At 39.3% G+C, this 13288-nt stretch overlaps 1 protein-coding gene across 1 annotated transcript in view; it reads right to left on the bottom strand.

Moving 5' to 3' along the window:
• Positions 1–13288, bottom strand: part of arhgap23a (Rho GTPase activating protein 23a) — a 49731-nt gene that overhangs the window by 4885 nt on the left and 31558 nt on the right. The window contains 13 exon segments of the mRNA XM_051941025.1: positions 418–449; positions 5781–5874; positions 7329–7370; positions 7461–7586; positions 7673–7762; positions 7892–7965; positions 8064–8142; positions 10097–10249; positions 10349–10467; positions 10898–11016; positions 11270–11331; positions 11416–11724; positions 11813–11950. Of these exon segments, the coding sequence (XP_051796985.1) occupies positions 418–449; positions 5781–5874; positions 7329–7370; positions 7461–7586; positions 7673–7762; positions 7892–7965; positions 8064–8142; positions 10097–10249; positions 10349–10467; positions 10898–11016; positions 11270–11331; positions 11416–11724; positions 11813–11950 (1437 nt within the window).

Genomic DNA, 13288 nt, shown 5'->3' with positions numbered 1-13288 from the left:
AGTCCCAATGAGAATGTTCAGTTCCTCTGGCAATTCTTTTCCACGTGGAGCCACGATGTAGACATACAGATAAATAGAGAACGTTCTGCTATTCACAGCGTATTTTATAACCATGTTCATGCAGTTCAACAGAGCGGGAACGACGGGTAGTTTCTGTTTGTTGTTGCACTGAATTTCTACTGTGAGGCCTGTATTTTCAAGGCAGACTTTCTTCAGTACTTGGTTTCGATTGTTCTGAAGAGGAAGCGCTCGACTTGTCAACTCAGAAATAAAGCAGCTACTGAGAGGTGATACAGTTTTGAGTCATCTGACATTTAAGAGATATTGCACAGGGGTGTACTCACTTCTGTTTTATACTGTATCTGTGTGAATGCCAGATATCTCAACAATAATGGGAACCATTTTAGGAGACGTTACCTTTGATTTAGCTGAGTCACTGTTGGTTGAGTCTGGGGAAAAGAAAATAAAGACACCAGTGAGTCAGAACAGTTCAAGTTAGCAAAAGGCCAGAACAGTCATGGTGGAGGACACAGAGGCCGCTGGTGGGATCATTAGTTATTTTTTTTAAAGGAAAAATCAACAACAAATCACAGAAAGCTGCTCCTGCACTGCTCGCTATTCTCTGTACAAACAATAATGCCTGATGTTACCGTGGTGCTGGTGTTTTCCATCAGCTGTAAAGGGGAAAACACCGGCTGTGGCATCACTAATCGCGATGGTTGACATCAGAGCATACTTTGATGTTTGTAGTGAGCAGTGCAGCTGCAGTTCTGTGTCATCTTTCTGACTAAGTTAACAGAAATCCCTCCGATATATTTTAAGGAACTGGCCCTCCTCTGTGCCCCGTGACCATGACGGACCCACAACAAAGACACTGAAGTAATGTGGAGGAACGACAATGATTGGAGGGGGGAAGCAGGGTTTTTTTTTGGTGTTGGAGGTAAAACGGCATTAGGAAATCACAGCACACACTGATGAGACCACCAAAAACACTGATGACATCAGCCAGTGATAGAAGCAGAAATAATCAAGAGTGTGAAAAGAAACGCATTCCCTCACATCATACAAACACGCTGATGCAGGAGGAAAGCTCCAGTTTTTGTCTGTCGAACATCGTATAAACTTATTTACAGAAAAACCAAAGGGACAGGAGAGCTGGAAAGGTTTTCTAGGTGGAACTGTTTCTCATGTGGGGATAATATCACAGGTAATTATCAGGTTATTTTGTGTCCAGCTTAGAGATGGAGGCTGCTGCTGTTTATCTTTTGTCTTTCTGTCATGGAAGCACCATTAACAGTGGTTTTTACTGAAATGTTTACTGACTGTGGGCTCATTTTTTACTGCAAAATAAATGCTCTGCACTTCTATGGAAATAGCACGACACTTAAAAAGGACTCAGACATGTCTTATGTGCAGTATGACGCAGTTATAATGCCATAAATGATGAAAATAAATATAAATGTAATTGGCAAGTACAGTATTGTTCCAAGTGCACACATGTGTTACCACTACCAAGTCTACACACTACAGATACTTTGTTTACATTCTATATTTTTTCCATATTTTTTTCATCTTATACTCTCGTATTTGTTATGTGTAAACACAGGCTGCATTTTAACCAAAAAGTCTCTGAATTCTTCTTGTATGACTGTCAGTTGCAGCTGAATCATCAGCGGCTTTTCAGTTATGTCAAGGACAACAGATTTTTTTTTTATTGTAAAGGGTTTTATTCCTGGAACATCTTGAAATAAGGTTGATTTTCCAGCATGCTGTAGATGATGGGCTCAATGAAGTGGAAAATTTGATGACTTTTTCAGTTTTTACAGCTTCTGAGTCTGAGAAATGGTCTTATTTCAGCAATTTTAAAGATTCTTTCAAACCCAAAGGGATGTTTTGGGGTCCTGAGGGTTAAATCGCTTAAAAATGCTCTTTTCCAGATTGCTTTTATGTGACGTGTCTTTTTATTGCTTTTCAAGGCTTTTATTATTTCATATCTAAATTCTGTGTGGTTGGTTTTTGTGTCTTTTGTTTTGTTATTTATCACCTTAATTTCACCTTGCTATGTTTGGCCTTGCTGTTGTTATTTTCCGTTCTGTATTTCCTGTTTTTGCTTCTTCTGTTCAAGTGCTTACTACACTATTGTTCTCAAAGTTTCTATATAAATATTAATATTTAAAATGTTCAATATAACCATTATAACCCAACAATATCAACAAAATGGAAATCTAACTAAACTTTTAACTGTAACAGAAATTAAGGTCAAATATTTAACCTTGACGTTCACACTTGTTAGGAAAATTTGAGTTCTATACAAAATTGTTCTGCGTTAACTTCAGTGTTAAATTAATCTGATAAAATAAGACAATAAATAATATTATAGGGTCTTAACCTAAATTTTAAACTCGTGAAGTTCCACAATAAATTACATTTTAAGATAAATGTAATATTTAAATTCAACAGATGAATTTGTATTATATGTGTAATTAGAGGCTCTCAACCCCAATATTTATATTATTTAAGTAAAACCATTCAATAACACATATTGTAGGGTATGAACTTAAACATTTAACTCAGCTAAGTAAATTTGTCATAATATTGTAGGATTTTAACAATAATATTTAAACTTGAGTAAATTTGTCTTATATATGATATTGTAGTGTTAACTTTTACTATTTAAATGTGACTTGTATAAAATAAACAACATTGTAGGGTTTTAACCTTAATATTCAAATTAGTTTGCATCTTATACAATAATATTGGCTTTAGTAGTATAAAAAATAAACAACAGGGCCCTAATTTGGGTAGTAAATTGTAATACAGTCTCTTAAAGTTAATATTTAAATAAGTCAGGTAAATGTATATGATAATACTGTAGGGTCCTAACCGCATTATTAGATTAGTCAGGCAAATTTTAAATAGCGTTACTGGGTTTTAACTTTTATTTATTTTTCTACATTCCTTACATGTTTGCGCTGTCTTTGCTGCTGTAACACTGCAGATTTAAACCAGTGACATACATTTTTATGTAACATTTATGTTGGTAAATTCAAAACATCACTCCTCTTTCTTTAATGCAAATCACTTTGATTTAGTATCTGTTTTTTTGTTTTGTTTTTCTAAAAAAAAAAAAGCTTCATAGATAAATGTGACTTATAACATTGCCCAACAAATTTTAACTTTTTTTCTGCTGACTGAAAACTAACACCTGTTTTTACCTAATTTTGGGGTCCCGATTTCAGAAATGACATCAGTTTTTACCTATCACGTCACGTTTTTTTTCTGTGGCATTTGGACTTGTAGTATCGGTGGCTGCCACACCCATCATGTTTAATTGGGAAAATGCCAACTTAAACCCGAATTAATTAAATTTCCTGTTGTGTTTCAGGGCTGCTCAGTGGGGTAGTGGTTAGCACTTTCGCCTTGCAGCAAGAAGATCCCTGGTTCGAATCCTGGGGTGGGCCTGGGATCTTTCTGCATGGGGTTTGCATGTTCTCCCTGAGCATGCGTGGGTTTTCTCCGGGCACTCCGGCTTCCTCCCACAGTCCAAAAACATGCTGAGGTTAATTGAGTACTCTACATTGTCCGTAGGTGTGAATGCGAGTGTGATTGTTCGTCTGTGTATGTAGCCCTGTGACGGACTGGCGACCTGTCCAGGGTGTCCCCTGCCTTCGCCCGAGTCAGCTGGGATAGACTCCAGCACCCCCCGCGACCCTAATGAGGATAAAGCGGTGTATAGAGGATGGATGGATGGATGTTGTGTTTCAGATTGAAAGTCAAGCATGGCTACTGCTCGTAGAAAGTGTGTGAATACTCCAGATGCATTTTGTTATATCTGTGGAAATTTTACTGTACCATCTCAAAGGGCGAATATTGGTGACTTTGTGAAGCGAGCCTACTTGGCTTACTTTAAGGTCAAACTTGGAGACCAGGACAAGTCTTGGGCACCACATAAAGTGTGCAAGCCTTGCATTGAAAATTTGAGACAATGGACCAAGGGAAAGAGGGAGAAACTAGCATTTGGCATTCCTATGGTGTGGCGAGAGCCGAAGAATCATATCGACGATTGCTACTTTTGCCTCATCAACACTTCTGGTTATAACAAGAAAAATAAGCATAAAATAAGCTACCTAAATCTGAATTCAGCAATTCGCCCTGTGCCCCATTCTGATGATGTACCTGTGCCACATTTTACAGAGTTTCCTTCACTTGATGAAGATCAAGATGTTATGTCGGCTGATAGCGAACATGGTAGTGATGTCGATTTTGAAGAATGCGGTCCAAGCACAAAAGAGCCAGAGTGTTTTAATCAGGCTGAGCTGAATGATTTAACACGAGATTTAGGTCTTTCAAAAGAAACATCAGAACTATTAGCTTCAAGATTGAATGAAAAGAATTTGCTCCAAGATGGTACCAAAGTAACATATCGCAGCAGGGAAAGAGATTTTGTGCAATATTTCAGAGCTGAGAGTGATTTTGTTTATTGTCATGATGTACCAGGATTGTTGCATGCACTGGGTGTGGAACATTATGACCAAGTGATCAGATTTTAATACGTACTTGATAAATATGCAGTTATGCCATAGAGCAAAAACCTGACGTCCTAGGCAAAAACCATTGTGATTTTTGGATTCAGCACCTTCAAATTAGTCAGAAACAAGTCTCAGTTGTAAGTCAGCAAAAATGTTGTTGGCCAGTGTAATTTGTATCTTAGTGTCAGAGAAGCACAGGCCTTTTTCAGGGAACACATGACTCCTTGGAAGGTGGGAGTCTGGTAAGTCACCACCCAATTAAATGTGCTATTTGTTCTGCACTCCCGTCAGCTACATCTGAAGGCTTCACACAAAATAATGTTTCGTCTCAAAAGGAAATTACGATTGAAAGCAATCAAACGGCACCACCTAGAGTCCCTTTGGAGCCAGATGTGGGGTTAGGGGCCCGATGGTTGGGCTGGAAAGGCCTGCAGGATGAGAGTTTGAATGACAGGCCACCAGGAAGGGAAGCTGCCTCTCAGTGACAGAAACAGCAGCTCCACCATCCATCCATCCATCCATCCCTTCATTAGTCAGACACATTTTAAAAAGGTCTCAGTCTGACACTGAGGGAGACGCTGACTTTCACGAGGGGTAATGGAGACCATGGAGACACAAACCGTCACCACCACTGACACGTTCTCTCTCTCACACACACAACCGGCGTTTCACTTTCACAATATGACGGACTGACTTGGCAGCACACACAATCACACACGTATTGCCAGGGGAGTTCCCATCCTACCGCAGTGGCTGCTCCACAGGCTCAGCTAAGAGAAGGAAATGCAGAAAACGTACAGAGAGAGTGAAAGATGAGCAACGTGGAGAAGGGGGGGAAAAAAAGAGGTCAGCAGAAAGGAGAGAAGTGTAGGCACGCTATCAAACACAAAAACAGAGGCTTCGATTCTTATGCTGCGTTCCAGTTCTGCAGGAAAGTAGGGAATTCTGGCTCCAAACTGGGACAAACTTCCAAGGAGGATGCTTGAGAAGATTACTTTAACATGTTTCTAAAATCCTTTGTGGAATCTTATTAATATATCTCTTTGAAAAAAAAACTAAAAATCTGTCATTGTGTCTTGTTTCAAGAAAAATCTGGCTTTTCTTTTACATTCAGAAACACACAGGTTGTAATTATTACACACTAAATTGGGGAATTTCCTGCTTCAAGCTTTTTAAAGGAAAGCAGCATCTATTTCAAAGTGCAAGTGCGTTGGTCGGTTTAAAGGTTTGAAGTCAGAGAGTGAAGCTCACCTGAGGCCTCCCCGAGCAGAGCGGTCCTGCCGATGTTGGACAGCAGGTGGTCGATGTTTGGTGCTGGTTGGACATCCTCCGTGTCCACCGGCGTCTACAGGGACAAAAACAAAGACAACAACATCAGAGGCTGTGATTTACCTGGTAACTTTAAAGCATCTCTAAGCTGATGAGACTATTGTTCAGTTAGGTTTTGGGGGTAATTTTATGTTTTTTTGCAAGTTAAAAGGACTCAAATTGCAGTTGTGGTTAGCATCTTATCCCTCTGCTGCACTTGAATCATAAAAGTGACATTTTAAGTAAAATCTCAAAATTTTTAAGTGTTACATGTTTAAATTATCAGAATTTCTTCTTTTTTTTTCTACACCAAAGGGTTTTTGGACTACATAACAGGAAAAAAAATACTTGAAAAGACTGAAATAAAGCAGTGAGGGAAAGAAAAATGCTCTTCTACACTGCCCTCAGAAGGGGCATTTTGCCATCACAAAATTATACCATTTATCAGAATCAGAAACAGTAAAAACAGATAGAATTGTTGGATTTTTAACTCTCCTACTCTTCTTGAAGTGCTCATTTGTGATGTGGGGTTCTGTCAGACATGAATTAAATCTTAGCTTAAAACTGAGACAGTCAAAATACATTTCTTTGTCATTTTCATTTAAAAAATTAAGACACTGGCATTGATGTAAGGACAGTTAACTTATATTTTATTTATTGAATTTGCTTATTGAGCCATAAAAGTAAAGTTTTGGAGTTCAGTAGGAGTGATTACCAACAAAAAACTAAAATTATATAGAAATGAGTGTCAGCATTGTGAAAGAAAACAGCATTACTAGGTAAACTGCTGCACTTGATATCATGGAACTGATGCTTGATTTTGGCGAAATCTCCAAACGACTTTATTTTTGTGACTAACAGGTTCAATTTGTGTGTTTTTTTTTAACTTATTTTCACACAAAAAAGGTCTTAAAAACTATATAACAGACTAGAAATGCTTGCTAAGACAGAAATAGAGCAGTGAAAAAAGTTTAGTGTACAAATGCTCTTGTAAACTGAACTTCAAATCCTACATGTGGCACATGGTACCATTTATCTGAACCAGAAGCTGTAAAACCAGACAGAATTGTCAGATTTTCAACTTTCCGACGCTTCCTGAACTACTCATCAGGAACGTGAGGTTCTATCACAAAAATTAATCAAATCTAAGATTAAAATCACCATATTTTCAACACTGCTTTATTACGTATAACTAATTGTAAAAATGAACCACTTGCATTAACTTTGACACAGTTAACTTGTATTTACAGTGAACTACGACATAAAAACATCATTTCAACCCCCAGAACTTCAAAACTCGTCATGTTGTTTTTGGAAAAAAAAAAAAAAAAATCACCTGAATTACACCATTTATCTGACACTCTAAAACAAGTTTCCAATGGTTCTTAAACTATTCATCTGTTACTGTAAATTATGAGCTGCTGTTTTTAACTTTTATACATCTCTGAAGTTTTTACCATCCATTTGCTGCACATCAGTATGGAAACTTACCTTCTCATCCTTGTCCAGCTCTTCAGTGAAGAACCAGGTGCACTGCAAAAAAGACAGAAGAAGAAATATTCATCCTGAACAGGGCTTTATTTACTTCATAGGTTTACTATACGTGTTATTCATGCGTCTCACATGTTGGATGAGCGTCTCCACTATCTTGTAGCGGTCTGGCATGTGCGTGACCATATCTTTCATGTTGTCCTCGGACGTCCGAACCAGCGTCGGTCCAAACACCAGAGCCAAGTTACGAGGCTCCATCTAAACACAACAGCAGATTAACATTAACACCAAGGAGTTTGCAGTGATTAGTTCATATTTTCATGGATAAACTCTACTTCGCGCACCTTGTTTTTATCTGAGTGGTCGGCTACAGTCTTCAGGTGACCCACCAGGAACTTGAGCGTGTGGTAATAATGATCCGGAAGGTCTCGGATCTATCAAAAAGAGCGATATAGTGCAAATTACAACACTGATAAACCTGTTTAACCTGCCAGATTGGTGCAAGGGCATCAACCAAGCAGGTAAATTATCTTGATTTTTTGTGATCACAAACGGACACATACCAGCTTCTTCATGGTCTTTAGTCTGTCTGATGCATTTTCCATCCGATTTGCATCAATGAAGTCATTGTACTTGTCTGTTTAGATATTAGAAATATGAAAAAACATGTCAGATGAGGTAGTTTGATTTGACTATGAGGCGATGCCGGCTTTGTTGGAACATGTTTGGACTCACCGTTGGTGAAAAGTGGTTCTGGGAGTTTCCTGAAGAATGATTTGAGTAAACTGCTGACAACGTTGAGGTCCTGCCACTTCTGTTGGCAAAGGAAAACACAGAAATGAGTCAGAGATGATGACATTTCAACTTCTGTACAAAATAAGACAGGTTTGTGGAATAAAGTTGCAATAAACCTGCCAGTTAAATGGTTTAATCTGGATGTGCAGTACGAAGTGCGATGGCGACGTGCATGCAACAGGTATGATCAGTAACTGTCATAACGCAGGATTCCATTTATTGTGAACAGGCAGTTGTTAATTTGCAATTTCACCATGATATGTGCTGAGAGTAAACATCAAATTCTGTGTCAACCATTAGATTGAGGGTCTGCGGCTACCACCAAGAAACTAAACAGCAACTTAACATGTTCATCATTTTCTTTGACATTTACAGAGTTGTGCAACCAAAGCTTCATCCTAAGATGCTGTAAAATGAAGCCAGTGTGTAAGAGTCAAAACAGCTCTGTGCAGTTCCACAAATGTCCACTTGAGGCCGCCTCCAAAAGCAAGCCAATCCCCATAGACACCCATGTTAAAACTCCCAACTTTACAACAGAAATACACTTACAGACTGGGGCAAAGAAAATGGTTTTGGTCTCTATATGGTGGGTAGGTACAGCTCATGACTACTGTACTTTTATATACTTCATCCGCTTAAATTGTATTAAAGTTTAAAGTGACGTACAATTAAAATAAATCCTTCTGCTATTGTCAAGATTTTACAACCAGCTCTGCTCCCAGTAGACCACACACAGAAAAAAAAGGCATATTTAACTTCAGTACAACATCCATACATTCAAACCCATGTGTTTTGAATTATTTGTACATTTAAAATACTCTGCGCAATTATTTTTTTCTACATATAGAAGAATCCGTGAAATATCAGCATTTTAAAATCAGTACTTGCGAATAAATCTGTGAAATATTTTTTTCTATGTATGAAATGATCCTGTGCCTTATTGAGAAATCTGTGCAACACCTGAATGTCTACATTGAGGAAAATCTGTACAATATCAACAGTACTTGCACATATTTCATGGTATTTTTTTGTATTTTTCTACTGATGTCCCTATATATTCTGCACAATCCCCTTTGCTTGCTAGACCAAACTGCATCCGTTTTCCTTTCAGTATGTATGACATCTGCCCGCACAAACTACGTACTGCTACATGTCGTATACATATAATTGAGACATTCTACTACATCGGAATATTGCGCCTCAAGCTTGGACCATCTTGCTCATACCTCCCCGGCAGTCTGCAGCTTGAAATCACCTGTTTGTGTACTCTCGGTTGTCTACTGTCGCAATAGGTTAGGCTCACAATGGCCAGAAAAGCATGCGAGCTCGCATACTGCAAAGTGTGACTTTCAGGAAGTAGTGGTCGTAGGACATCCTGGTATTTGCACATTTGAAATCTTTTTCTGGTATACTATACGGTATGGTGGAATGAGCATTGGAATGCAGCCTAAGCTTTAGAAATGTTCTTTAGGAATCTTATGGATGGCATCCTGGAGAGTTTGCCCATCTTTTTGTACAATCTATAATCGGATCTTCGTGGTCGTGGAGTTCTGCAGTAACCTCCTGATTCATCTAAATGATCTGAGCTATGGTGCCATGGCTTTTGAATGCCCAAACTGCCCTGTGTACGCTCACAATGTGTTGATTACATAGATTTTTTGGCTGCAACAACACAATAGTCGTTCCTCACACACCCTTGTTGCAAGATTTGGCTTCCTGCTACTTCTTTCTCTTCCCCAAACTGAAAGTTGAGTTCAAGTGCATTGACACAGTAGATGAGATCCAGCGTGTATCTCAGATGGTGTTTGACAATCTTACAGAGCGGGACTTTCAGCGAGAGCTTTGAATGTTGCAGGAGCAGTGGCAGCAGAGTGTCGCTGCACCACTTCAAAGGGGCTTGTTTTTCAGATACGATCGCACCTCGCATTGTTTCCTTTTGTCTCAAGTGTTTTTGAGTATTTGCATTTTCTCACCTCCTCTGCAGGGTTGATGTCGATGCCCTTGTTGAGCTGTTCCTGAAGCAGCGACACCATGGCGTTATTCCCGGGGACTCGGTAGATTCCGGTGTATTCCAGACCCATCTCCTCCACCAGGCCACAGCAGATCTCCACGATCATCGGGATGAACTGAGAAGAAAGAAGAACGTAAGAAGACAGAATGCAAGCACAAACATAAAGAAGAAAAATCTGCTTTTCTGCATTTAATTGGAGGTAGTCGTTGCTAACCTTGTTATTTGCGCCAGGCTGACATTCCTCTAATCGCACACCGAAAGCTTTGGGCCCGGCCTTCTTTGTCTTCTTCATGATGTTGATTCCCCATGGAGACTTTGGAGGGCTGCTCTCATCTGGAGATACAGAAATAAATGGAAGAATTAATGCAAATTGATAATAAAACACCTATCCCTAAAGGCTGCATAAGCAGGTCAATGGCATCTTTTAAGTCTGCTTTTAAAACGTTATTAGATTTTTTTAAAAATCATATTTTTTCCTTTTTTGAACAATAAATTGGTTCCTATATACTAGATTACAATTATTTTTCTACACTTGCTCTTAATTTGTATTGGAAAATCCTTTATTCATTTTTCAAAACTCTCTTCTTATCAGCGTTTACCATAATGCTCCACGTCACTACATCAAATTCCTTGTATGTGAAAATCTACTTTGCAATAAAACTGTATGCGATTACCTCAAGCTCCAGCTAAAGAGAGAACAATTAGCAGTTTTCATGCTCTATTTTCAGCAAATAAAGTCAGAGAGGTTAATTTTTTTTTAAACCTTTGCCATCTGGTTTCGGGGATCGCGGTGCTCCGGCTGCGTTCTCCGTCTTGTTGAGCAGGAATTGAGGCTTCATTCGGGGCATCCTGGGAGACGAGTCTGGTTTACTGGACGTTGGACTGCAGGGGGAGACAGAGAGACATGTCCAGCTTATTATAATTACCTACATCTGCTTTAAATTGACAGGTTTGCAGGAGGGCTTACAGCTTATACCAGGTGATATTGGCCAGAGACAGACAAATGTTCAAAGACACATTCATATTTTGAGTTACAAACTAACTCAACCAGCATATTTTTGAACTGTGGGTGGAGCAAACCTAAGCAAACTCCACACAAAAGAAGAAGAGTAGAATGTCTTGTGAGGTTGCTCACCTTTGTTTTCTGTAATCATTTAGCTTCTTATTGATGAGGGCCTGTCTGGAAAAGCCGAGCTCCTGCAGCAACAAACACATCTGCATTAGGATTCTGTGACATTTTCTCTTACAGGTGGAATAACAGGTAAAGGTGTGTCGTCTGACCTCGCTGTCCGTCTTGCTGTTCTCCCTGATGACCTTTATCCAGTCCAGCATGTCCTCCCGGTCCTCCGCCTGCAGCAGGTACTCGCAGAAGTCCTGGGTGGTCAGCCGCAGGGCGTTCTTCCTCTTTGTCTCGCTGTATGCGATGTCCACCAGGCAGCCCCGGATGCTGATTGGCTGCTCATCCTCGGCCGAACCGCCGATCGTCGCTCCACGGAGCACCGCCTCCCTCTTGTCCTTGTAGAGGAACAGCGAATGGGAGCGGAGAATGGAGAAGACTCGCTTCCACGGACGCATGCCGCTTCCCACCTTCTGCAGAGCAAAGATCACATTCGATGTCAGTGATTTCTGTTAAACCTTTCCTGCCTCTATCGCCTTCAATTACACTTGGTGTGCCCACCTTTCCCTTCTCAGTGAGGATTTGTTTGAAGTGCAACCATCCTTCTCGCCGGACGTCGCTGTAGGTGATGTTTCCCAGCTCTGATGTGGAGTGACGTTTGGAGCGAACCTCCTCTGCTGTGCCAAGGTTGTCCAGAGACTGAAACACACGAGTTCAGGACATTTATTGATATGTCAGTTCGTTGATTTTAACTTCCATCTATTGTGATGCTTAATTTTTGAGGCCAGAGATTTTGCTGTGAGTTGATTTTAACTCTCCAAAGCTCTCTAAAATCAAAAATCTATCAGCAGATTTGACAAGCATGTTAGTTATACTGGTTTAGGATTGGTTTTAGATTGGCTTCATACTTGATTTTTAGACCATTTTCAATTGTTCAAATGAGTTTTGGACTAATTCTAGGCTAATTTTCTACTGGATTTAGACTTGATTTGGGTTTAGACTGGAGTTAGATTTGATTTTCAACTCCTTTATCAAAGCCACAATTGTAAAAATAGAAAAAACAGAATCAGATTATCAATTTTCCAACAGCCCTTGAACTACTTATCTCTGATTCATTGTTACATCAGGAAAATTCCAAACCTAAGTTTCAAAAAACTTAAAATTTTGTCACAACCGCCTCATCTGGTTTATTCTAAAATGAGACACTCTACGTGTCTTGTTAAAAATCTGCCAAAAAATAATACTTTATACTAAACAGATTCTGTAAAAACTAAATAATTCTGTGCTCCTCTGTGTAACTGTGAAGCCATCAGTGACTCAGCTGTGGCCAACAGTCAGGTCACAAAAATTCAGTGAATTTTGGCTGAACTGGACAGAACTTCAGGTTGTGTTTACACAGAGCAGATAGGAAGCCAGAATGGAAATTGATAGGAGACAAGTACAGAAACTGATTAAAACTGTAAATAGTAAAACATCTATAGTCTGTCGAGTCAACATTTATTTTTCCAGTGTTGATAACATCCGTGGGCACTTGGAAAAATGCTGTGCATGTTGATTCTAGTCTTTTTCTAAAAGAAATAATTAAACATTCAATTGTTTCTTTTTCTTTTAATGATTTATAGTATTTTAACTGAGTCATACTGCATAGAAGACATTTTTTAGCTCTCTCTGTTTCTAGTCATTGTTGTTCTGCTTCCATAGAGGTGCTGGACTTTATATTATGGTGAAAAATGAACCCACAGTGAATAAAAATGAGTCAGGAGCATTAACAGCACAGAAACTGCTGCTTGGAGCTCAGAGGGTTAACTCTTGTCTGACTCCTATCGTGGCCAAAGGGGTTTTCCAGTTTGTCTTTCCATTGACACCTTTTGTCATGACTTTATAGACGTCACCTCTCTCCAAATGGCAGAATCTTGTAGCAGATGCATCACCACTTCAGGCAGCAGATATTTGACGTCTATGTGTCTGTATGGTCAGATTTTACCATAAAAACTCTGTAAAAATAAAAACTGATTTAAGAGGCACTAAAATGCTCAG

Source organism: Acanthochromis polyacanthus, chromosome 21 (assembly GCF_021347895.1).
Source record: "Acanthochromis polyacanthus isolate Apoly-LR-REF ecotype Palm Island chromosome 21, KAUST_Apoly_ChrSc, whole genome shotgun sequence".
NCBI classification, from domain to species: domain Eukaryota; kingdom Metazoa; phylum Chordata; class Actinopteri; family Pomacentridae; genus Acanthochromis; species Acanthochromis polyacanthus.
This window is presented reverse-complemented; position numbering and strand designations above follow the sequence as displayed.